At 50.8% G+C, this 26,569-nt stretch overlaps 1 protein-coding gene across 1 annotated transcript; it reads right to left on the reverse strand.

The window, feature by feature from the left end:
- Nucleotides 1-265: 265 nt before the first annotated feature.
- EXOC3L4 (exocyst complex component 3 like 4) lies at nucleotides 266-22,653 on the reverse strand (the record flags this gene model as incomplete). The annotated part of the gene is made up of 11 exons (XM_082000972.1): nucleotides 266-444; nucleotides 4,115-4,236; nucleotides 5,087-5,239; nucleotides 5,943-6,065; nucleotides 8,157-8,271; nucleotides 10,487-10,582; nucleotides 12,265-12,365; nucleotides 13,616-13,741; nucleotides 14,802-14,919; nucleotides 17,886-18,537; nucleotides 22,299-22,653. 11 exons carry the CDS (start codon nucleotides 22,651-22,653, stop codon nucleotides 282-284), a joined length of 2,124 nt encoding a protein of 707 aa, XP_081857098.1. The 3' UTR covers nucleotides 266-281.
- Nucleotides 22,654-26,569: the final 3,916 nt, after the last annotated feature.

A 26,569-nucleotide genomic window follows, 5' to 3' on the forward strand; every position in this document is an offset into this window, starting at 1 on the left:
AGAGACTCAGTCTCGGACCAAGAACAGAGCAGCCTCCCAGCAGTGCAATCTGTACTGAACACGGGGTGGATGCAGGGCCTCTGGCAGGAGGTCAGTGTCTTGGTCCATCTGTTGCCTTTGGTTTTTGGACTCGGAGTAGCACATTCAGGAAACTATTCCTTTTCCCACAGCAGTCACAAAGTTGTGTTTGCAGAGGAGCAAGGCGGGGTAGCAGATTTTGGATCACGCCGTAGAGGCAGCGTAGGAGGAGGGAGGATGCTGACTGCTGTTTTGGTTCTCGTTTAGAAGCAGCTAATGATCACTGGGGCATCAATTTCAGTGAAGAGCGTGCTGCTCTCCCCACCGTCGGGGGTCTCCAGCACATGGTAGCCTTGCCGAAAAATCGCCCCTCTCCTGCTGCGCCCCAGCCCCCGGAGCGCGAGGACAGCCAGGATGTGCTCCTTCCTGCAGAAACCAAAGAAGACCTCGCTCAGTCCTGGCGAGCAAAACGAGCCCAGAGGTAAGCAACCAACAACCATGCCGGAGATGGGGCAAGATGGCCTCCACAGCAAAGCGCCGAGGCACGACCCCTAACCATGCTGGAGGAGCCACCAGGACAGGGGTCTGCAGCCTCCAGAGGAACCGAGCCAGCGAGCATCAGCTCCTACCACCCTGCGCCGGTGGGACACCCTCCTGCTGCTGCTGCTGCTTCAGGGAATTTCCTCCTCCGTCTCCACATACACGTGATGTCTTTTGCAAGTTTTCCTGAGAGGCTGCAGACCTTTTATTTAATTATTATTTTGAGCTGAGTAATGGAAGTGCTAATATTTAGGAAGCTGACGGGCACTAATTAGATTAGAGCTAGGAAAGCCAACTTGGAAACATATCCTGTTCCAGTAATCTCGGTATATACAAATTCAGCAACGTCTCCGAGAGCTCCGAGGAAGAATTAACAGAGACCTGAGCAGGAAGCTATGCAGGTCCAGCAGGTTCTGCCTTGTTTTCCAAACTTAATTGTTAAAAATAATATTGCTCAATAATGGAAAGCCAGGAAATAAATCAACCAAGAGGACGAGCCTTAAAATGTGGCTTGGATCTAAGGCTAATGATGAAAAAGTACCACAAATCACAGGCTTGTAAATGGCTTTTCTGCCTGGAAAATTGTTTTCAAATAGCTAAGCCTGACTAGCCATCATTTACCTCCTCCATCCTTCCCAGAACAGGCACTGCCTCCTTTGTCAGCTTAGTCTGGCCACTGGGGTTAAGTTTTTTGGTTTTTTTTTTTTCTTTTGTAGGATAGGTGTGTTCATCTAGGAAATTACTTAGCAACAATTATTCTTTTTCAAGTCCATGTCTTGAATCTCCCCACACAGATAAGCCTGAAGCTTATCTGACCTATTCAAGTTAAATATAGTTACGAAAAAATTTGAGCTTCATTTTTGGGGAGAGGAAAATATATTTACTGTAATTTTTTTTCCTGAATATTTGAGGGTCCACTTCAGTGTTCTGAGCAATTTGCTAAATTTATGGTTTATTTTGATTGTATAAAAGTTATCCAGCAGGAGCTGTGTAACCCAGTGCAAACAACTTTGCTCTTTTTCTGAAATTACTCGGATGAAATGGAATTTTTTGCAAGCTGTACCACTCATATTCCTTCTCAATGGCTGGTAGAAGAGCTGTAGAAGAGGAGGTAACTTCTGATACGCAGCTGCTTAGCCATGCACAGAGCTAGTCACTTTGTTTACTTACTTTTCCGGTAGCCTTAAACTTTGCAGATGCTGCTTTGGAACAGCAAATGGAAAGTACAAAAGAAAGAATTTGTAATTTATTCCAAAATTTAGTGGTTGTGTTGAGGCCCTTTCAGAAACTGCAGCTGAACTGTGTCAATGTCTGCTGTATTTTGAGGTCTGGGCCTGGGAACAGGAGAGAAACTATTTGCTCCAAAGCTGAAGCCTGCAAATTGGCAAGCTGGGCTAATACTGGTGATGCACTGTAAAGCAACCTGGAGCTTGAGAGTGAAACATGACTTGTTTGAGCAGTAAAATGGTATCCAGTGGTAGGACGCATGGGAGTGGTTCAAAGCTGCATCAGGGGAGCTTTAGACTTGACATTAGGAAGCATTTCTTTACCAAGAGGGTGGTCAAAAGCTCAAACAGGCTTTCTAGAGAGATGGTTGATGCCCCAAGTCTGTCCATGTTTAAGATGCATTTGGACAATGCCCTTAATAACATGCTTTAACTTTTGATCAGCCCTGAAGTGGTCAGGCAGTTGGACTAGATGATCATTGTAGGCCTTATCCAACTGAAATTCCTCACCTCTCCTCTCCTCTCCTCTCCTCTCCTCTCCTCTCCTCTCCTCTCCTCTCCTCTCCTCTCCTCTCCTCTCCTCTCCTCTCCTCTCCTCTCCTCTCCTCTCCTCTCCTCTCCTCTCCTCTCCTCTCCTCTCCTCTCCTCTCCTCTCCTCTCCTCTCCTCTCCTCTCCTCTCCTCTCCTCTCCTCTCCTCTCCTCTCCTCTCCTCTCCTCTCCTCTCCTCTCCTCTCCTCTCCTCTCCTCTCCTCTCCTCTCCTCTCCTCTCCTCTCCTCTCCTCTCCTCTCCTCCTCTATCTTCTCCTCTCCTCTCCTCTCCTCCTCTATCTTCTCCTCCTCTCTCCTCCCCTCCTCTATCTTCTCCTCCCCTCCCCTCCCCTCCCCTCCCCTCCCCTCCCCTCCCCTCCCCTCCCCTCCCCTCCCCTCCCCTCCCCTCTCCTCTCCTCTCCTCTCCTCTCCTCTCCTCTCCTCTCCTCTCCTCTCCTCTCCTCTCCTCTCCTCTCCTCTCCTCTCCTCTCCTCTCCTCTCCTCTCCTCTCCTCTCCTCTCCTCTCCTCTCCTCTCCTCTCCTCTCCTCTCCTCTCTTCTCCTCTCTCCTATTCTAAAATGAAAAGGCTTTTGAGGTAACTTGTGTGCATTATAAGATCCAGCAGATGGAAAAAAAGAGAAAGGATACAGCCATAAAGAATCATGGAATCATAGAATAGTTTGGGTTGGAAGGGACCTTCAAAGGCCATCTAGTCTACCCCCCTGCAATGAGCAGGGACATCTTCAACTAGATCAAGTTGCTCAGAGACCCGTCCAACCTGACCTTGATGGGGCATCTACCACCCCTCTGGGCAACCTGTGCCGGTGTTTCACCACCATTGTTGGAAAAAATTTCTTCCTTCTATCTAGTCTAAATCTGCCCTCTTTTAGTTTAAAACCATTACCCCTTGGCCTATTGCAACAGGCCCTGCTAAAAAGTCTGTCCCCATCTTTCCTATAATTCCCCTTTAAGTACTGGAAGGCTGCAATAAGGTCTCCCTGGAGCCTTCTCTTCTCCAGGCTGAACAACCACAGAGCAGAGATGTTCCATCCCTCTCAGAATTTTTGTGGCCTCCTCTGGACCCACTCCAACAGGTCCATGTCTCTCCTGTGCTGAGGACTCCAGAGCTGGACGCAGGTGGGGTCTTGCCAGAGTGGAGCAGAGGGGCAGAATCCCCTCCCTCGACCTGCTGGCCACGCTGCTTTAGATGCAGCCTAGGATGCAGTTGGCCTTCAGGGCTGCAAGCACACATTGCTGGCTCGTGTCCAGCTTTTCACCCACCAGGACCCCCAAGTCCTTCTCAGCAGGGCTGCTCTCAATCCCTTCATCCCCCAGCCTGTATTGATACCAGGGGTTGGCCCAACCCCGGTGTGGGACCATGCACTTGGCCTTGTTGAACCTCATGAGGTTCACAGGGGCCCATTCCTTGAGCTTGTCCAGGTCCCTCTGCATGGCATCCCAATGGAGATGGGATCCAATCCTCATCCAGAGGAGAGGGATGTCAACCGCACCACTCAGCTTGGTGTCATCTGCAAACTTGCAGAGGGTGTACTCGGTCCCACTGTCTGTGTCATTGATGAAGATATTAAAGAGTACTGGTCCCAGTATGGACCCCTGAGGGGCCCCACTTGTCACTGAACAAAAGAAAAATAAGGTGTGATTCCCCCTGTTGCTGGCACCTTGACCTCTAGCATCTGGCTACCAGCAGAGGAGAAGCTGAAGAGACTTGGCCAAGGCACGAGGTGAGCTGGTGCTGTTTGGGATGGAGCCCAGCAGTTCTGGCATCTGCCTTTTCATGTACCTGATATCTGGATAATCCTGACACAGCTCCTTGACGTACTCCTTGATCTTGTCTTTTTTCTTCTCCCCGATGATATTGGCAATGTGGTGTATGGCGGGAAGAAGCCAGTCGGAGTCAGAGCCCTGTAGACGAGGAGGTATAGGGGGATGTCAAGGGGGAGCGCAGCACCTCCAAAATGCCTTTTTACCTGCGGCGCAGAGCCTGGCAGCGGGTTGCTTTTACTGGCGTAAGACAGTACCGCTGCAGGTGGCAATGGCAAGGCACCCCCGGGAGCTCTGCTGGGGCCTGACTCTGCACTCCCCGATGCTCACGAGCACCCCAGCGAGCCAGACACTGAGCAGGGCGTCGTGGCTGTGGTCTGGCACAGCAGCAGATGCCAGAGACTTCACCTTCCTTCTGCCCACCAGTTTAGTGCCCCGGATACCTGACTTTCTGCAAAATCCAATGAAACCAACTTTGGCTTCCCTGAAAATCCCAGCTTGGCATTGCCTAGTCACAAAACACGCAAATAGCCACAATATCCTCCCCATCACCCTCCTGTATGCAGACTGTGTGCCTGGATGGACCTTCTGGATGGACCCATCACCATGAGCTGTACCCAGGGCAGGGATCCTCTGGAGAAAAGGTGCATCCTATGGCCCAAGGGAACAGGCCCAGGAAGAAGCTGCCATGGGATGAATGTGATCGCAAAGAGCCTGTGGGCCTGAGCGTGTGTTAAAACACCAGGCACTACAATCAGAGAGCCACCAGCTGGGCATGCACAAGCCACTACTGCAGAGTAGCCACTGGGCTGGAAGTCCATGCCTCGGTAACCTGCAGTAACCACCTCACTTGCTCCCTTTTAAGTACTTTTACATTTCTTGAGGCTTGCCCTCCTTGAGACACTGCCCCTCGGTCCCCAGGAAGCCAAGCAGGGATACTACACCTCTGGGAATGGGGCAGCCAGTGGATGCCAGGAGGGAACTCACATACCTGATCAATAAGCATATTATTAAGGATTCTGGCTTCCTGGTTCATCTTTTCGCTCACTTGTTGCCGTGTCTCCCTGTTCATTTTCCGTCTGGGTTTGATGACCTGCACGATATATTCCCTCACCACGTACTTATGAACATCACGTAGAAGCTCCTGGTTAAAAAAAGCAAACCTCATGGTTTTTCTGTGTTTCCCATGCAAGACCATGTCAGTGAGAGAGGGCAGGAGAAGCCCTTGGGTCTTTAGCAGCAGCCAAAGGTGTAGAGGAGATACACGAAGGCAGCACACTGTCAGCACGTGCCGCCCGGGCCAGCTTTGCCGAAGGGAGCCGGTGGCTTGCAGCCCCTTGCTCCGGCATAGAGCAATGGCCGTGCCAAAGGGAATGCCATGGAAATAGTCCTAACTCTGACATAGCCCATGATTTTGTGTTGGCAGTTTGGCTCCTCAGTAGCAAAGGGAGGAATTTAGGATTGTTTTAAAAGTAAATTTTGATGGTGCTTGCAGGTTTTAAATATAGAGCTGTTGCCACCTACCCATTTATTTCACAAATGCATAGATACAAAAGGAGCATATAAGCCTGCAACTCATGGAATTATAATGTTCAGTGGTAATGTTCACCAAAGCTTTTTGTTCCTCGTTAAAGATATCAGTTCCCGTACTTAAAATATGGAAGGAAAGATGTTGCTTATTCTCACGTGGAAGTACAGTAATAGCTGAACTCCCCCACATCAGCACTCCCCACGGCTATAAACAGCCCCCGCTGGCGGTGAGGAGTCTGCAGCTTGGACCACAGCCTGCAAGTGACAGCGGGACCCCTCCAGCATCGCTGTGGCCGGGCGCAGGACCATCTGCCTACCTGCCCCATGGGCTCCCTCATGTGTTGCAGGTGCTCGGAGAACTGCGAGACTGCTGACGCCAGCGAGTCCGGCCTTTCCGTCGCCAAAATCCAGTCCTTGGTCAGGATTTTCTTAAGGATTGGCTGAAAAAACACCAAGTCACTGATGGCACCAGTAATATTCAGAGTAGCTGATGCACTAGTTGAAGGCACCCAGCTGTATGCCTGCTTGGGGGGCTTGCACTAAAAAGCATAGAGCACCGACGGTGCACCCACTCTGCGTGAAGGCACAGCAGGAATTAGGCACCGGAAGCATGGAGCGGGATGAGTTTCTTTCTCCGCCCCAGGGAATTCAGACCCACAACTGCCCTTTCTGGGTAGCTGCTGCAGTACAGACAGGAGAAGCATCACTCCCTGAGCAGGAGATGCTTTGGCATTAAAGCCTTACTTGGGACACCTCATTTCCTTGCTCTGTGCCGCCTCCTAATCCACCAGCTATATTTCTTTAGGTAAATAAATTTGTATCCCTACTGGAAGGATGAAGAAACAGATGTAAATATTAACCAGAGGAAACTCCGGCAGGCTAGAACAGGCCGCGGAGTGCAGCCATGTACACGAGTGTTACGTGGGTTTGCACCAGCTATGGACATGACAAGTCACTTGGTAGTGAATCCGTTGGAAATTAGCCCAGTAATCCATCACCCCTCCAGCCTCCCACAAGGAAATCAAGCTCCTCTTGCTCACAGCACTTGCAGGGGGCTGTCTGTACTCCCTGCAGACCCATGTGTCTGCACAAAGCCTCACTGGGATTTTTCTCCTGCTCATTGCTCTGATGTGTGTGGGGGGAATAGCAGCTGGGAGCACCTGCAACTCGATGCCTCATGGTCAGTGATGATGTGGGAGTGATGGCACCGTTTCCCATCTGCCCTGCATACAAGGTGCTCTGACCAAGTGTCCCCAGTGGGCTATTTCCCTCGCCAGGTCCCTAAAGCTGATGCTCTTCCACAGAGAAACACAGCAATATCTGCTAAAGGCTTCTGGTGGCAGAATCTGGAAGAGACTCCCCTAAGGGCCAAACTCAAAATATTCCTTTTCTGTCACATCTCCTTTGTATTTTTCTCCTCTCAGCTCTCAGGACCTCTGTCTTTAGATTCCTGGCAATTATTTTCCTTCCCAATTATTTCCCCCACTTGTGCCCCCCTGCTGTGCTCCCAGCCTGCTGGAGAGCCATTTAGAAATGCTTTGCCTGGGCTGCTTTCAGTTCTCACGGCATTTCAGCTCCCTTGCTCAATGCCTTGGCTTGACTGCTTCCTCGCCTGCCCCTTAGGCGCCGAGACAAGCTGTGCAGTCACTGGAAAGTCCCCTTGGCCAGGCAGGCTTGGCTTAGATTGGAGCAGTTGCATGAATGTCTTGGTTTCTAAAAGTTATGCTTGATGATTTAGAAAGTGATTTAGAAAGTGAATTAGGATGAGTGAAAATGGGTGGGACCAAAGGCTTCATTTCCCCCGTCCTGGTTTCAGCTAGAGCTAGTGGACCCGCAGCCAGCTGAGAGCAGGAAGGCCCATCTACAGCACCTGGGAGCGCAAACTTCGTTGCAGCACAATGAAGAGGTCTTTGAGGCCTCTTAACACAAGTTAAGCTGATATCAGAACTTTATCAGCCGATACTGGAGCTTTAGCATCCTCATGATGAAAGAATCAGTCTTTCTTCATCATGGAAACAGCCTGGAAAAATCACCTCTAGCAGAATGAATTCTGTCCTGTCTGAAGAGGTTGATAACAGAACATGATGGCAGATTTATGAATACCTAAGAGTAAATCAAAGTCCTGAAAAATTCAAATGTTTTGATAGAAGGAAAAATGTCTCATTGGTGTTGTCCAGCTGACTTCCCTGGTGCTTCACCACAGGTGAGGTTTCCCTCCACTGCTTTGCCTGGGATGCTGGAAGCCCCTAAATACCCTTTTCTTTTGGTTGCCATTGTACTAAAATAAGCAGCTTGAGAAATATATCATTGCTCACCGTGAAGAACTCCCAGGATGCTGGAAGTGTCACTTTGGGTTAAGGAGGATTTGTACCAATGTTAGGCTTGATGCATTTTGGAGTGACCATAATGTCATGCACTGCAAAATGAGGTCTAGTTGGTGAGACAGGGAAAGGGCAAAGGCTCTCAGCTGCCGCAGTGGTCCTGCACATACCCCTTATAGTTAGGAAATAACATGACCAAGATCCTCTTACCTGTGCTTTTGTTCTTAATTTATTTAAAAAAATATTTGTGCAGTTCCTTGTCACAGCTGCCAAAATCTGCCGCAGTTCCTCAGTGTAGACTTTAAACACTGTTTCTAACCCTGACCTAGAGAGAGAGAGACACCACCAGTGCTTTAATGTTAAAATGTAAACTTTTACACTGCCCTAAGCATTTTGGCCAGATTGGCATCTTGGGCATTATTTTTAAATAAATTTACATATCCAGTAATTCCTCTTGGAAACACTTAATGGGTCAAAATAATGACTCTTTTTGCACAATCCTATACACTGAAAACTAACCACAAGTGAGTAATTGTGCTTAAAACACCACTTATTTCCTCATCAGGTGGGACGGTTCAATCATGCGGAGCCGTTGCGTAGGCAGGTTACTTTTTCACTTGAGCAACACTTTTGCTAACCGATCTCCAGGTACCTGAGAGCGCGCTGAGGGGCTTATGGGGTAAGAGAAAAGCAAATAATAAAGCCAGAGAAGGGAAAGCTGCCGACCCTGCATCCCCCAGAGCCCAGCTGACGCACTCGGCGCAGCGTCTGTCGGCAGCAGCGAGGACAGTGAACTACAGAGGTGGAAACTTGTGGAGTTTCCTGGGGACAGTGCGTCCTTCTGCGAGGTTTCACACTAACGAGGAAGAAAATGCAACTTCTGAGAGGTTAATGAAATCCCCAGCAGTACGCGTGGGCTCTGGGGGCACTGCGAGCTCCTGGCTTTCTTCTCACATGCCATCCCCGCCCTGCTGTAACACGCTCTGGGGGGGGAAACTGAGGCAGCACCACCAAAATGCCAGTGGTCCCCAAGCATGCCCGGACATGCCATGTCCACTGCTGTGACCCCAGAGCACGGTGGGTTTCTGCTGCTGCTTGGTAGTGAGTCTGTATGCCTGAGGCTGCCCCGGCAGGACTACAAAACACGTAAGAGCAAGCCTCTCACCCCAGGCTGGGGCTCAGGTCCATAACTCCTGCTGAATGCCTGCAGCCTGCATCCAGCATCCACAAAATCATGCTGTCAGGGCACCTACCTCTGCCCAGCAACTCATCACCCCAGGCTGACAAATATTTAACTCGACGCAGGAGTTAGCCCAGCGGAGCCCATCCACCACCCAGATGCCTGCCAGCTCCCTGCCTGGGGCTGGCTTCTCCCTTCAACCACCTCTCCAGTCCCCAGCAGGGAACGGGAGAGAATTTTGTGCAGGGGCAGGAGGAAGGAGAGAAAGCCGGCTCCTCGGCGAGGTTAGCATTGCTGGAGAGACCATGCCACCTAGAGACTGCCCGACGATAGTGCTCGCTGCAGCTGGAGCCGTCGGCTCCTGCGAGACACAGCAACACGAAACCCTCTGCATCCCCTGAATAACATTTGGCACATGGCAGCCCCGCCGCAGGCAGTGCCAGGCAGCGGTGCAGCAGCGTGGGCTGGAGGTAACAACCCCAGCTTCTTGGTGGCCAGACCCCAGGTGTTAGCTGCGTGTCCGCTGGCTGGGTTGGCCTCTGAAGGACCACATCTGCATGGCAGGGACACCCCTAGATGTGAAGAGCCCCTGGGCCTCGGTGGGCCGTGTCCCTGCGTGGCTGCAGACCATGCCCCCGGGGCAGGGGCCGTAGGAGCAGCCCCGGTCTCCCACGGCACGGGCACCGGCAGCGGAGGGCTGCGGCGGCTGCGCGGGCAGATGCGGGGTTGGAAGCGCAGGGTCATCATGTGCCGCAGCACTGGGCTGACGGACCAGACCCTGGGACACACAGTAACTGGCACTGTCCTACTGATGGGGAGAGTGCCCCTCTCCTGAAAATACTTTCTAATAGCCAGAGCTGGTGGGCATAGGTGTTTATCAGGGGGCTTTTCCAATGCATGGCTTTAAAAAACTAATTCTTATCACATGCAAAGCCCTAGAAGTTCCTCCTGCCAGCAGCCACGGCAGGGGTTTATTTGCAGGTTGAGTGCTTTCACAGTTCCCTCCAGCCCAGTGTCAAAAGCAGCTGTCAGACCATGGTTCTGGGTTTATTCTGCTAACCTCCAGAACAAAAACTGAAAACCTCCTCCTCTGTGGTTGAAAAAGATGGGCTGAAAATGAGTTTAAAGCTTTCATGCAAGCACTGGATCTGTCCCTGCACTATATGCATCCCCATGTCTGTCTCTTTGCCCTTTTGCCCCAGTGAAGTGACATTTATCTGCATCCCTTGGGGAACATTCCCCATGTGAGGTGAGGAAGGGCTGGAGGCTGAGCACCCTGTGGGGCACCCCCAGGAGACCTTGGTCTTTCCCTCCCGGACCCCAGCAACGCGGCGGCTTGGCTCAGGGGGAGCGGACTTACACCAGGTCGTGGAAGCTGTTGATGTAGGCAGCGAAATAGGGCACAAAGATGGGGCTGTCCCGGGCTGTGCTCCATGCCACAAACTCCTCCCCGAACCTGCAGGAGAAGACACGCAGGTAATGCTAACGGTGGGGGGACCGAGGATGCCACCTTCCGTGTACACCACAACGTCAGGAGACACCGGTGGCTGGCCCAACTTGTCCCCGCTGTATGCGGATGTGTTTTTTCCAGCTGTCGTAACATGCGTGTGCATTGGAGAGGAATAGATAACAGATAATTATGGGTTTAGGGTGCGCTCGCCTGAGCGGGTACGCAGTACTTTTGGAGAGATGCCAGGGATCTCAGCACGCCAAATCTCTGACTTTTCCTCACGCTGAGGGATTAACTGTGGCCGTGGTGCGCAGGCTCATCAGTCTGGTCCTTCATTTCTCTGGCTTTTGAGGCTTTGCCCTTCCAAGCACACAGGGAAAGGATTTACCTGAGGGCTGATCTGACAACAGAAGGTGGGTAGGAACAGGGCAGCACACCTACATGTCCCCCCGTAGCCACAGCGTGGTGTGTTAGGTGGCTGTTTTCTGTGTAGCACAGCTTTTATGGTTTTGATAGCTGTTTTACAGCCAGGTCCGCGCTGCTGGCGGGAAAAACAAGGGGAAAAAAGGGGAAAATAAAAAAAAAAAAAGAAAAAAGAGAAAGAATGGAACATCAGTACTGTGTTTCTCCTCAAAAACGCAGGCAGACTTCAAAACCAAGAGGCTGGTTTGAACTACCCTGCTCGCTCAGGGTACGGGAGACAAGCGTAGGTCGCTTGGCCATTAGAGGGAGGGTGTAGAAGGGAAAGTGTTGCCTTTCGCACGCTTTGGGCACCTGCCGTGCCCCTGGCTCATGACTGAGAAAGCAGGGCTCGGCCCCCCGCCCTTGCTCCTGCAAAACGTCTGTGGCAAACTCCCCACTCAGCGCCTGCTGGAGGCGGGGAACTTCGAAGGTTAATGAAAAATTATGTTTAGTTTTGCTTAGAGTCGATTCATGCCAAATGGCCTTGTCTCCTCTGTGGACGGCTGCTCTGGTGAGCCGCCGTGACCCCCCAAAACACAGCCACACCGGTGGGGAGGGACAGTGCCGTGCTGTGCCAAGACCCTCTGTGAGCCAGAAACCTCCCCTGCAGCATCCCCAAAACATGTCACGGGGAGAAGGTCTGAGGCCATAACTCGGGGACTACCAAGCAGAAAAACATTATTTCAGCAAAGGGGCAGGGTCAGACACTGGATAAATTTTAAGAAGACTCAGAAGGAAGCCCAGCTATACACGTTGCCTGGGTGTGACAAAGAGGGTCCCATCAGCCATTTTTATGCCCATAGCCATGGGACGCAGGAGAAAACCCTCTCGGCAGGACTCACCCTGGGACACCTAGATGATCTTTTGGGCAAGCAGGCTCTGGGTCTGGGGCTCTGTAACTGCTGCTTGCTTGTGGCTCCAGCAAGACCAGCATCCAATGCCACAAAGGTACTGGTACTGGTACCTTTCCAGCCAGCAGCTCCTTCCAGGAGCTCTGACCTCAGATTTTGGGAATCGCAAGAGTCCCATCTGGGTCTGTTTATGACTCCCTCCAAGTTGTTTTGCTGCTTGCTCATTATTTGGCTCATTGTGATCTCTAATTCTCCCAGGAGCAGGCCCGTGCCTGCTCGGTGCCAGCGTCTGGCCCAGTGCATGGACCTTTTCCCTGCTTTTTTACCAATGTGGGACTCATTTGGAAGGAATGTGCTGCCCGGAGCGGCGATGACCTTGGTATGAATTCATGCAGCTCTGCCAGGCACAGCTCAAGCATTTTCGTTCCCAGGCTTCCGCTGATTGCTCCAGATATCTTCATGTGCTCCCCAATGATCTAGAAAAGTTCACGAAAACACACCAGTGAATAAGACAAGCACGGGATAAACATCCTTTGCAAGGATCTCGTGCAGCTTTGGTTAATAATAATGACTTGCCTAGCAAAGGGGGAAGCAGTCGACTTGTTGCCAGGTGGTTTTCATTATTCTCTGGTAGTTTTAAAAATTATAATCCAGAACAGGCCAAGAGGCACAAACTGCTTTGTGGCATAATCATCCATCCCCAATGGCCCCATGTCCTTCTGCTGTCTGAGCGTGAGCTAGACACGGTGTCTGCTGGACCCCCAAGCCACCCTGGGGCTGTCATCCTCTTTTGGGGGGATTTGTGGGAGGGATCAATCCCCAACCCAATGCCCAAGGGGACCTGAGCTGTCCCCATGTCCCCATGCTGAGAGCGGCCATAAACACTGTCCCCAGGGTCCTGTACAAGCCCCCTCCTCAGGAGCCATACTGGGGCCCCACAGAGGGTCGGGCATCACCCCAAAATCTTGCTTGCACTGAGGATCCTCCCTAATTCCCATACCCACAACCCTGGCTGCCTCTCTGGAGTAAGGCAGGCCGTGGTCCCGCTCCGGCGCTTCCCGAGGCATCCTACCCATCTGCTAATCCAGCTCGGCCCTGCCTTCCCTGTGATCACACAATGTGTAATATTCCTCTATGGAAAATGAGTCACGGCAGCAGGCAAAACTCTTTTGATTTTCTTTCTCTCTCTCTCCCTCTCTTTTTTTTGGGGGGGGTATTATTTAATTGAAATGACTCAACCCTTTGAGTGAGGAGAATGAATCCAAACCCCTCCTGGATTTATTACCCTGTAGCCCCTAAAGCTAGTAGGAGCTTTTGTTTTTTGTACTGTTTAAATTGGAGTGGCTGTCACTGCCTACGGCCTCTCCGCGGCTGCCGCAGCCCCAGGACAAAGTTCCTCTTTCAGAAAAGGGGTTTTTCTAACAAACCTTTTCTTTCCGCCTTTTTTTCCTTTCTCTTTCTTCTTTCTAATCAAGGAGATTTAAGGACTTTAAAATCAGTTGCCTATTATGTTGCTGACACAATTGACAGCAGGTTTAATTTGCAGCTAGAAGGCAAGCGGGAGAGCTAAAAGTTGTAATAAATGGCATTTTCTGCTCTAATGTATTCTGCCAGCGCGTGACTAACATAAATTATCTCAGGAGGTGGCACCTCCGCCCAGAAGGTAATGATCCAGCTTCCCTGGAGCCACAGAGCCCCCCACACTTTGCCCCAGCTAATTAAATACCGTCTGAATATCAAAGGAGAGCGAGGAGTGGTAAAGGTTTTCCTTCACTTCTGGATGAACTTCCTTCTCCCACTTCTCCATGACCTCCAGTCTCAGGATGTTTCCAAAGTAGCTTTTGATTTTCCCCTAAATGTTAAATGTAGAAAGGAAACATGCAGCTCAGGATAACAAAGCAAGCATGAGTAAAGCGGCTCGCGGCGTTCTGCTCTGTCACCACGTGTATGAGGCTCACGTGTGCGGTGCGGGAAGGTAATCAGAGTCAAAGGTCTTGCTCCAGACCCCATCAGCCTACTCGGGATCTTGGGAAAAATCAGGAGCTGTGCTGCGTGGGGGCAAGGTACTCCCAAATTGAGGGAGAACCATTCTCCTGGCAGGGAAATACTGTGTCAGCTGTTCGACTGCTCGATCGCAAAGTCCTCCAGCACGTGTAAAGTGCAAGGTCAGGATTAAAGATCAAACTGGTCCTTTTTGAAGGAAAGGACCTTGTGTAAGTGGCAGCGCTGTTCAGTCCTGGCTGATGAATCAATCTTGTTGCCGGTGAAACAAAATGATCCTTCACCAGCACAATGGAGCAATACTGATTTTATTCTGCTGGGTACATTGAGCTCACCTTCAGCATTGCCCCGTTTCGGAAATGGTTTGCAAGAAAATGTCTGAGCCCACCAAAGACCCAGGAGCGCAGGTAGTCTTACACAGGGTCCCAGCCAAGGACAGCAGAAAGACAACCACAGAAGGGGCTTCTTAGGAGGAGCTGAACCGCGGGGAGCTCCTCTGGTGGGGACAAGCCCCAAGTTGTCTGGCTGTAGCAAGCCTCAGACGTGCTGGAGGAGCTCACACATGGTAAAAATAGCAGCTAAAATGTCTTTACACCTAACTTTGCAATGCGTTCCATCTGATGAAGCCCAGCTATGACCTTTTGGTATGTTTCTGCCATACTGTATGGGTCTGGTACAGTCCTTTGAGCTCTGTGATCACCCAGGTTCAAGCTCATGGCCTGTTTCAGTCCCAGAACTGGTGTTCAGGATTTTTTTGCTTTTGGTTAAAAGCCATTCTGCATGGTGCCAGCAGGACTCGGCACCTGGTGGGGCTAGGAACCATGATGCAGCCACCTGAGATCTCAGCCCGGGAGGCTGGGGGTCCCCTACCCTCCCCAGGGGGCACGTGGGGGCAAGGTCAAAACTCTCACCTTTGCAGAAGTGATGTAGTTGTTCTTCAGTTTATCCCAATCAGCCGGTGTGAACAGCAGGGACAGGTTTTCTGTCTTAATTTCTGGTTTGAGATCAGGGTGACCCAGAAAGAGTTCACTGGAAAGATTCAAACGAACAAATTATGTTGCCTCAGAGTGTGAGTAAACTGATGGAATATTCATGTGGCATGAGCTACATAATTATTAAGCTGTGAGAAATATACTTAAAGCTTAAATTGCGATGCTTGTTTTCAAGCTTTAACAAGAAAATCTTTCCTCGCTATTCAAAATCCTAATTATTCAAAATCAAAATGATCTAAGGTTCCAGCCCACCTTAGAAATCATGAGACTTCTGAGATGTTTGGACACGAAAAGTGCTATGAGAATTTACTTTTTTAAATAAACAACCTGAAGCTGATTCATTTGACTACAAGCCTGCGAGTTGCCTTTCAGGGCAGTTCCTGTAGCAACGTGCTGCGTCGGAGTTAGCCGGTTTCCCCGGCTCCTCTCCGGTGTCACATCACAGCGTATGTCAGCCTGTTGTTTCCCCTCTGGTTGTCCCTGGCAAGGGGAGACGGCAGGGCAGGTCCCGCTCTGCGCCGGGCAGCCTCTGGAAGGCAGTCCCGTGCCTGGGACACGAGCCATCGCCGCACCGTGGCTCCTCCGCAGAGGGAAGCGGTGGGTGGACGTGCAGCCTCAGAGCCTGACTCCAAAGTACGCTCAGCTGACAGACGACTTTACCACTCGCTTTCCTCTGGATTGCCATGTAATCAGGCCAGCTGACCGGCGGGAGGCAGGGAAAGGGAGGGAGTGCCTGTGTTTCTCCCCCTGGGGACAGAAACCTGTTATTAGCCTGTACAATTGAATGTGCAACCCCTGCAATCTGCCATGGACCATGGAGGCGTTGCATCTTCCAGGGTGAAGAAGGTGGAGAGGAGAAAGAAGAAAATATTCATGCACTTGAGTAAGTTGCAAGCAGTCGCCTGGTTAGCAAGGAACACTGCCTTGTGTTGCAGTGATGTCCTGCACACAGCCTGTTCAACACTGAAAAGGGTTCCCATCGCCACACCAGCGCCGAGCACGCGCTTAGGTTTGGACCCCAGTGAGGATTGTACTGTACAAGGTCAGGCTGGTGCAGAGCGAGTGCTCAGCAGAAAAAAAGCTCAGCCTGCTGATAGCGTCCGGGAGTCAATGCTCCCACGGTCACGGTTCAGATTTCCCGGAGAGGTACATCTGCTGCAGGAGTCTGCCAGCTGCTGGAGTCTGCTGCTCGTTTAAAAGGACACCACAGATTTAAATACAAACTTTCCACCATGACTGAAAGGACTGGCTCAAATGTGTACTTGAGGAGCTTATTCCCCTATCTTTCTTTTTTCCCATTTGTTTGAATTGTAGTATCAATAATGAGTTTGGGTCAGATAATTTCTTCTCTTTTTTTTTTTTTTGATGGGTCCCAAGAGGGCTTGAGGTTCTTTTAGAATGGGAAAATCAAATGGAAGCAGCCCAACCCAGCAAGGTGGTTACAAGCAGTGCCCAAAATGGCTGCAAGCTCTCAATAAGCTCTTTCACTGCAAGTTAAAGAAATATGATGGGAGCACTTTTTTTTGTGCAGAACCTGGCTGCGGAAGCTTGTTTCTTCCCCCCTCTCCTGCAACGCTGGGGTGCAGTACTGTTCCAAGGGGCTGGGGACATGCAGAATTTCTCTCTGGACGAGATCAGCAGGGACACGTGAGGGAGAGGAGTAATGGGTGGGAGTGTCATTCCCATAGCGGTCCTGCCATAAGGCTGGTCAGCCAGTGCCGTGATGCTGAGGGCGTTACACGCATGTCATCACGGTCACCACACTAAACAGCGTTTTAGGAGCAACTAGACAAGTTCACAGAATAAATCTGTTGAGGACTGTTCAAGACAAAGATGACCTGCAGTCCAAATGTCCCTGAGCCAAACGCTACCCCAGGCCAGGAGTGCTCTGGGCAAGTGTCACTGCTGCTTGTCCTGCTCCACCACTGCCCCCTCCCTGTCCATTTTTGCCTGCTGTTTGACTCACTATTGATACTCCTGCCTTCACTCCCTTTTTTGTTTGTTTGAGGAGTGTCAATTGGTTTGCATTTGTCCCATCCTTGAGCATCTGTTTCAGGCCATTCCTGGAGACCAGCTACTGGGGCAGACATGATTTTGCTTTGACATGGCTGTTCTTACATGCTTATTAGCAGACCCATCTCCTGTGGATGTTGCCTCTCTCCTCCTTTCCACCCCACTGTGTACTTCTGTTGGGTTTTAGTCTGGGAGCTCTTTGGGGCTGGGATGATGGGCTGTGGTCTAGCCCAGTGAACAACTGAGGACACACAATGCCTGGATCTTCTACAGGTGCCTATCTTAGATGTCTCCTTTGGCTGTAAAAGGAGGCAATGTCCAGCAGCACAGTTTTTACTGGTGTTATGAAGAACTGCTTTTACTCCCACACACACAGGGTGCCCTGAGGATAGTGTTTGATATGTCTATGCAGCTGCTAGAATATTTTAGTCACACCTGAATTACAGGGAGCTTTAAGAAGTCCTAAAAACCATGGATCTCCCATTCAACTTGTGGACACATCTGAGCCAAAGTCTGTGTTTTAATGTGGTTAATTCCACACAGTGATGTCTTGGCTCCTCCTCGAGATGACTCTGGCCCCTGAACATGGGTGGTAATGTGGCCCGTTTCCAAATGCATCACAGCTTTAATTAAACAGGAGGAAGGCAGGGGTCCCCCACAGATCCCTCCCTGTGCCTGAAAAAGCCACCAAGCAGCTGCTGGACCTTGCAAAATATTTGCAGAAAGGGAGCAGGTTTATTAAATCTGCAAGGAAGAGTTTCCTGGCATGTGAGAACAGCAAGTGGCAGAGGGAGGGGAAAATGAGGTAATTTAGATCTGTGAAAAGCAGAAAGTGTTTTATCCACAAACCTTTGTCCCCACTTATTAATAGATTAGCTATCTGGCTCTACTGTAGAAGTGACTGTGTCTCTCTTGCTCGTTCAGGAAGCTGAGAATAGCCCAGTACCTTCAAAGCGCCCTGTGGCCCTGCTGCTCTCCGGAGCACCTTACCTGCGGTAGGTGTTGGCCACCCAGTCAAGCAAGGCGTAGAGCTCATTGAATTCCAGTGGTCTCTGGAAGAGATCTTGCAAGTGTGAGGCAATGGCCTTGTGAAAAGCCTCTACATACATGTCACACACCTGGTACTCCTCTGGATAGCACTTTTTTACTGATAATTTGATTTTCCGTAAGTCTTCGCTCAGGTGTTTCTGCAGGAAACTTAAGTGGAGATCAAGCCAAGAATTCTCTTCTTCCTTTGATGCCATGGGTACCCTCTGGACTCTCTTTCTAGCGCTCTCGTTGATAGCTTCTCTCCACTGCTCTCTCCAATTTCTGGGTGTGCCGAGCAAGTCTGACCCAGGACCAGCAGCGTTGCCTGTGTTAGGGTGAGCTGCTTCTTCACGGGCAATTAAAGTCACCAGGGAGGTCAGCATGGCATCCTCTACAGTGGGATGCTCCAGTGTTCCCACCACGATGGACTGGATTGCGTTTGTGATGGAGTTATAAAGCAAATCCACGTCCTTGGATTTCCTCACAAACTCCTGGGGGTTATCCTTGTATCTCTCAGCATCTCGTTCAGCTATAGTCTCATCTTCCAAGTACTTGATACTTGCAAATGCTTCCAAAAGTTGCCTTCTCTGAATAAGTTCATTGATTTCCATTACTGCAGAAAGAAGGGGTAAGGAGTTGGGACAAAGCAGGCGTTAGGTGATTGACAGGTTGGTAGCAGGACAAGGTGCCCCACAGAAGAGCTTGCAGGGCTTCTTGGAGTAGCCAGGTCCCAGCAGTGCCCCTGAGACTGACCCCCCCTGATCTCTCCAGCTCCCCTTTGACGCAGGAGAGGAAAGCAGTGAAAATGCAATCACTGCAAATTGAGCCAGATCTCTAAACTGCTGGTTCCAGAGGCAGGAAATATCCAAAAAGCTGATTATGGCCCTGCAGGAAAACCTGAAGCAATAGCTAACGAGGCTGCAGAGAGGGGCACTGCGGTCCCAGGCTGCATAGAGCCGCCCCGGCTCTGCCCCTCTGTTAGTGGGAGCTGAAGGGGGACGGGCAGCAGGAATGGTGTGTTACACACCCTCCCAGCAGGATTCCCTTTAGAGGGATGCCCTCGTCTCCCAGCACAGGAGTGTGCTCAGCACAGCTCTGCTGCTGCATTGGCCACAGCATCTCTGGCTGAAAGGGCGTTTCCGCGCCTTGCCTGAAAAGGTGGGGGGGTGCCCAGGGGTCCAGCTGGAGGGGTGGGAGGCAGCACAGCGGGACAGACCCCCTGGGGCCCTCCGCACTGCCGGGTCAGACATCTCACTAGAAGGTCATGTCTGCCCCCAGCCTACCCACCAGCGTGTCCTCCAGGGATACCAAGGCCCTGAGGGAGTGGGATATTGGCTTGGGGATGCTCCTGATACATTTTTGGGAACATTCTCTGTTTAGATGTAACCCTGGGCAAACCCGAGGCTCCCCTCCTGTCCTGATTTTGTGCATCATCAAGTTTTCCTAGCTAATGTCATGGCTAAACTGGGTCCTGAATTTCTGAGGGCTGAGCCAAATGCTAACACAAACTGCAGAAGTTGTTGCTGGTGATTTGCATTATGAGGACTCTTTGAGATGCAGGGACTGAGGTAACAAGCCAGACACTGGCCCATCCATGGCTGGCCACCGTTTCCAGCCTGTACCTACCACAGCAAATGGCCTCTGAAAGATGCCTCTTACCTGTTCCAGATATTTAGGAGATGTTCTGTGAATGTCTGTGGTCCCCAGCCTCCTCTCAACCAAAAAGAGGGACTTCTGGAGGACCAGAAGCCACAGCTTCTCAGCTCTGCAGTTATTGCAATCTGCAATAACCCTTTGGCCGGGGAGTGAGGAGGGTCTCTGGGATGGTGGTCCCAGGCTCCCAGTAGGAGGAAATGGAGAAACACCAAGGTATGCCAGGTATGTGAAGTTCACCCGCATTGCACTTTTGGACAATTTCTGCTCTTCAGCTCTCAGACTGATGGTCCCCAGATTGTACTCAGTAGGTTGCTGCAAGGCCTTGAAGGGGAAAAAAGTTGGTTTGGATGTGATCTCCTTCACCATTGGGGCTGTTCAGGTTTGGGTGACTTGGCTGTTCACTGCCTCTCTATAAACCTCCAGTCAGATGCCAAGCACTGCCTCTCACCCGTGAAATTTGTTTTCCAAGCAGTGAGCACTGCTGTCCTAGGATGGTCTGGGGAGGTGTGTACATTGGAGGGGGATCCAAACCTGTGGGTGGTTTCTCCTGGTGCTCAGGTCTCGTGGGTTTTCCCCACCTCCTTTGCTTTTGGCACCCACTACCAGCACTGGCTGGTGTTGGCTGAGGCTGGGGGAAAGTTATGAAATACTGTTACCCCCAAAGTGGCTGAGGTTTACTGAGTTTCCCATGTCTTTTTCAAAGCCTTGCTGGTGCAAGAATCACTGCATATTTACCAGTAATATAAGAAGTATTTGCCATGTGTTGATGAGATCTAAGAGCTCTGTTACCTTTTGAGAGGCCCCAGGAAGCTCTCACCATCTCCAGCATCATAACAGATGCTCTGAACAGGAGATCCCACTGTGATACTGGGCATAAGGAAAATATTAAAGTGGAGAAGGGAAAGGGTATCATTTAGGCATGTGTGGCCACTGCTTCTGGGACACAAACATATAAAACTATACGGAAAAATTGGAGACTACTCAAAGAAGATATGAAGGACTGGTTCATAGCCCGTAATTTATGCCCTTGGGCTTGTCTGCACATAGATCTTATACCATATACACCAAATAATCTGTGCAGCGTGAGAGTATCTGTATGAAGACAGAAATGCACCAAATAACCCAACTATAGATGCAGTATACAATGCATAGAGCTGTGAGTGCCTATATGGAGCTACAGTCACTTCTGCACTCAGAGGGGAGGCAGATTGTGCCAATTAACTTAGTCTCTTCTAGATAAATTAATATAAAACCTGTGTTTGCACAAGTGCTTGCAGTGAGAGACTAAAGGAATACATTCTGTTCTGTTTATCAGAGTGAGAAAACATTTAATCACCATCTAGAATAATTATTCAGGGAGGTGATATTGGGTGCTAAATGGATCTTTAATTTAGCAATACAAGATCAGCCAGCTGGTAGTTGAAGGAAGACAATTGAAAGGCAATTAACCATTATGCAGCTTAATGGTGCACATGGTGGACTCTCCATCGTTTGCCATATTCATCTCAGGATGGGACGTGTTTCTGACAGAGCTGCTCTAGTCTAGGCCAATCATGAGTTATTGGACACAGGATGGGCCTTATTCATGCGATTTCTCAGCTTGTTTATTGCAGGAGATGAAAAGGGCCTGTGGTAACATTTCCTGTCGCTCCTCTTCTATGAACCTTTGAGAACAGACTAGCAAAGTTTATGAGATGGGATCAGATCCAGCTTACCAACCTCACAATGTATCAGTGCAAAGCAGTGATATTTAAGTTATTTAACTTCATGGCACAGTAGAGCACGTTATAGCAGTGAGACAATGTCAGCCCTTCTACCTGATCCCCATGACATCTTATGCAGTAGATCAAGCATTTCTTTCTAGAAATTGAGACTGAGGAAAAGTCAAGCCATTTTGACCCACCTCAGTCTATCTCTGGGTGGATGCACTGTAGCACCTCTGCCTTGAGAAGGTGCTCAAACCAAGAGGAAAGTCATTGCAGTCTGCCCACACTTGGGGAAAGGTATAGAGCTATGCTGAAGGTAATTATTATAATTTGACTAAGACCTATCTATATAATGCTGACAAAATGCATGAGAATAACCATCTGGGGGAAACCAAACCAAATACTTGCAGCACCGCTGTTGTGAGTAGATGGGAAGTCAGTGTTAAAGCATCTGCAGAGGTCCCTTTGCAAGGCAGTGTCTAAGATCAGGAACGAAGGTGGAGGTGCCGAAGCAGATCACATCCAAACCAACTTTTTTCCCCTTCAAGGCCTTGCAGCAACCTACTGAGTACAATCTGGGGACCATCAGTCTGAGAGCTGAAGAGCAGAAATTGTCCAAAAGTGCAATGCAGGTAATAGCGTAGGAACTGCACCGCTAGATACCGTCAGACCAGCAGTTCCCAAACTGTGCTCAGCAGATTGGTGACTGATACATATGCTGTGCGATATGTCTGCTGATATGTGAGCCAACAGGTTGTCTTGTTGATTGTAGGTAGGTTGTGGATAAGGTGAAGCTAATGTAGTGGAGGCCACAGAGCAGCCTGTTCGGTGATGGGTGACCTGCCCAGGCTCTGCCAGGTAACACCCCAAGGAGTTTGTGCCAGGGGTGACAGTTGTCTGCGGTGCCTGGTTCTTTAGCATCTCTGTTGGGCTGGAGACTTGCAAAGTGTAAATTGCTTGAAGATTACATATATCCTGACAGATAAATTACACTGGTGGTTTTGCTTCTTACCTGAAAGAGGTTTTCCTTGAATGGGCTCTGCTGCTATCTTCTTGCTAATCTCCTCCATGCCGTTACAGATTGTGGTTTTGTTGTCCTCGTAGCTCTTGGAGAATCGCAAAGACAGACGTTTTCCTTTCCAAGTACCAGTACCTTCCTTTCCTTTCTCTTTGTTCAGACTTCGTTTTGATTTCCGAATGCTTAACATTGTTTTAATCCCTCTTTCAAAGAACCCACTGTCCCCACTACGCAAAGTTGGGCTGCTCAGTTCAGAAGCAACCTCCACCGTTTCCTCCCCTGCACTGTTCATCAGAGAGGCTGGTTCTGAGGTTACGCTCCTTAGGTCTAAATCCGTATTTCTATTCATCTTGTTGCCTTTCAAAAATGGGTTTTGCACACAGGTTGAAGGTAATCACTGAAACGCACAAAACACCAGAGTTAGATGAGAGGTTCATAACAGGGTATTACTGTGTCTCCAAAGTCAGCCCTGGACTGAAAATCTGGTCACAGAATCACAGAATCACAGAATCACTAGGTTGGAAAGGACCTTTAAGATCATCAAGTCCAACCATTAATCCAGCACCACCATGTCCCCTAAACCATGTCCTGGTCCATACCTTTCCTGTGCTTAATCCATGGACAAAGCAAGTTGTTCTTGCCTGTAGCTACTGAAACAATCTCTCTACCCGCAGACACCAGGTGCTGGTCTGCTTTTTGCTCTGGAAGGCTCTACTTCTTAAATCAGGCAAGTGGCAGCTATTTCTCCAGCGCCAAGGAAATCACTAAACATCAGAGATGCTGAAATTTGTGTAAACATACCATTTTGGTTGGTAACAAGGTATGTTTTACTTTCCATTCTTCTAGGTGGATTTCCAGGAACGATAACCCTTCCTGAGTCTCACTGGGGTGTTGCCACTTTCTGATGCGGATGTGGCAACTTTGGGTCACGCCGCTGCTTGTGCCCTGCTCGAGCCCTGACCTGCCGCTGCTGGAAGGTGGCCCAGGGGCGAGCGGTCCCCAACGGCGGGTGGCTGAGCTCTGCTCTAGCCCCTTCCATCCAAACCCACACCAATCTCCACATGGAACTGTCCTGGTTACAGCACCCAAAGCTGTATGATGCAGGAAAGGTTCCCATCGCTCGCCCTGCCTCGGAGCACCGCATCCCGGCACGCTGAGAATGGGTATCTCGAGGGCTAAGCAAGCCCCTGCGTGAGCTGCAGGGGATGCTGCAGGAGATTTCAGGTTTCAACAGAAGTGCTCCTGTCACTGCTCTGGGGCCGTAGTCACGTCCCCTGCACTTTGCTCAGCTCCTGCCCTGCTGCAGACAGATCGGCTCCCCTCTGCCCACCCCGAGGGCTGGCGCGGGTGTTTGGGAAGGGGTCAGAGGGAGAGGTTTTGCCTTTCTTTCTCACCCTTGCAAAGGGCTCTCGCCAGGTCATCAGCCAACACAGCCACCCATGGGGACATTGAGCGCCGCAGAGCTCTGAGCATGGAAAATGCTGCCTTTCCCCCCGCAGCAGGCTCAAGGCAGCTCAGCAATTAGTTTAAATCATTAGAAATAGCTATTGCTTGAGGTCAGCCAGGAACTGCCTGTCTCAGGTCTGTCCGGCTCACAGGAGCCAGAGACTGAAATATGGTTATAGTGAACAGATATGTTGGAACTTTGGAAATACATCTCAGCCTTCATCAGTCTGAGTTTGGCCAGATTTTTGCTCCCTTGCGCGTCGTTATTTCGCAGGTTACAAGATGCAGGGACTGTGCCTTCCTGTGGGTTTGCTGGACCCCTCACACAGCGGGGCTCAGACCCTGCATCACACGCTCTCAGGGGGAATTTTTAATCATTCATTGCCTTGCTTGGAAGCTCACCCCATCACAGCCCATACAGAGGGTGGGAGGGAGAGGAGGGCACCCCGTTTTCCAGGGATTTCGGTAGGAAGGAGACTGAGTCCCTAGCTCAAACCCTGCATGGGGGCATCTGGGGCCAGAGCGGAGCAGCAGCAGCTCTCAAAGGGGTGAGCTATGCGGCGGAGAGATACAGGGCAGGAGGACCATAAGATGTGGACCCATGGTCAAGGGAAGAGAAGGGGTACAGACCCCGGTACCGACCGAACCAATCCTCTCCGCAGCGAGCTGGGGTAACGCAGGCGTGATCCAGAGACGCCGAGAGCAGCTCCGTGCCGCAGGAACTGCCGGGAGGTGCGGTGGTGAGGGAGGTGAGCGGCTCTGCGGGGCAGAGGTCCGGGCGAGCTCACCCACCTCAGCTGACTGGAGCACCGTCCCACACACCCACGCTGGCCGAGGGGCTCCCTCCAGGCACGGTGCCGCGCTCCATCCTCCTTCGCCCCATGGAAAAGGGTGGTTGGAAGTGGGGGAAAAAAGACCTGTCCCCACCTGCCCAAGACCTCCAGCACCTTTGCCTGTTTGCTTCTCTGGAGAGACTCTGGCACTGTTTCACTTTCATTATGTCTATGCATTTAAAAGAAAGGAAGAGGCGGGGGAGAAATGCTGAACGAGCTCCAAGCGTGCAAGGTTAATTATTTATCCTACAGATGGAGATGGAGGTGAGATCGAGCACTTGACAATGGGGTGAGCTGCTGGGCTGAGCTGGCCCAGGGCAGCTGGGGGAGAAGGATTTTGGCACCTGGTCCTGCCCCGGCTGGGTGAAGCCCCACAGTGTCTGGGTGCGGGGGTTCAAAGGCAGCCCCGGAGCTGCTGACTGGAAGCGGCTGCATTTTACCCCCTTCTGCCCTGTTTTTGGAGGTCACAGGTGGCTCGGTCCCAGTAATGATTGCCAGGTGTGGGTGAAGGATGGGGAGGGCCGTGTCCCGTGGTCATACGGTTATACATTTATATATTCACCTCCCCGCTCACTACTTTGCCCCGAGGGCACTTATTTCCATGGGGACACTGGCCCTGGATCCTTCCATCCCCTGAGTGTTTGGGCACCTCAGAGGGAACTCAAAGCAAAGGAGCAAAGAAGGGGTCTGGAAGGTTTAAACAACATTAAAAACAGTCACTTGGCTTGTCACTGAGCAGTATAAGTGACTTAAGCCTGGGGACCCTGTGGTGCCTGGATGGAGGCGAGTCAGGCTGTCCAGCTGGGCACACCAGGCAGTCCCAGGCGGCCGAGACCCTGGTGTAAAGCAAGAGGGGTAAATCAGGAGGTGCAACTATGCCATGGGCAACGTGCGCTTCTTTGCCTTGGGAGCCTGCCAGCACGTCGCCTGTCAGTGTGATAGAGGAGATCAGAGGGTTTAGTGAAGGATTGATGCAATAAAATAAAGTCCTGTGGCATTTAGACTTTGTGCCCTGCAGAGGAGGACAGAGGGGTTCATGACTTCCCTAAGGCTGGGAGAGGCTCTGTGTCCCCGTGGTGGAAAGTGTGTAGGGTGGGAATAATCATGATCAATGAAACAGGGAAGAGCGGCAGCGCAGACTGGTGGGAAGATGCCCTGATGGCAAGATGAGACTGGGCAGAACATCATTTGGGGCTGCCCCATGGTGCAGGGGGAGTTCTGCCTCAAGCCTCCCCCCGCCAGGTGGCCCAGAGCTGAGCTTCTCGTCCTTGGGCTCTTCAAAGCCACGTTTAAGCTGGAGACCACCCTGCCATGCTGGGGAAAACTGCAACGGGCAACGCTTCTGCCACTCTGGCAGCGTGACAACGGGGACAAAGGGAGGGAGCTGTTTACTCAGGCACACGCCGAGGTGTGGAAAACCCCTTCGGACACAAAGTCCAACTAAACCTCTTTCCATCCCGGCCTCCTCCACCAGCCATTTACGGACTGTTGGTTTGTACAGACAGGCTTGCTATGGCTGGGGTGCAGCCAGAGCAGGCGGCAGGTCCAACATGGATGGGGCCTGATCTGGACCTCCCTGGGAGCCATCAACTACCCCAAAACACAGCTAGGACCAGGGCCTGCTGGGATGCTAATAAACACAGCCCCAGGAGAGTTCTGTGCCCCACAGTTTAGGTCACTCCCGCAGCTCTTTCCAGTGATCGCTCCCAGCACCAGCTCTGAAGGAGGACGCCTGCTCTGGGAATTGCCATCAGGGCAATGTTGACTCTGGGAGTCTGGGCCCAGAAGATCATGAGAATTTAAAAATTTACTATATTGTGCAGTTACCATTTTCCGTCAATTTTGCTAGAAGGTCATAACCCTCAAGCTAGCTGTGAGGGTTAATTTTCTTTAAAAAGGAAACCTAACAGTCTCCTTACCCCAGGAGGGGACTTCAAAGAAAAAAAAACAATACTGACCAGTTCAATAAAATGGTGAAGCTGAGTG

This window comes from Phaethon aethereus, assembly GCF_964289735.1.
Source record: "Phaethon aethereus genome assembly, chromosome: 5".
In the NCBI taxonomy this organism is placed as follows: domain Eukaryota; kingdom Metazoa; phylum Chordata; class Aves; order Phaethontiformes; family Phaethontidae; genus Phaethon; species Phaethon aethereus.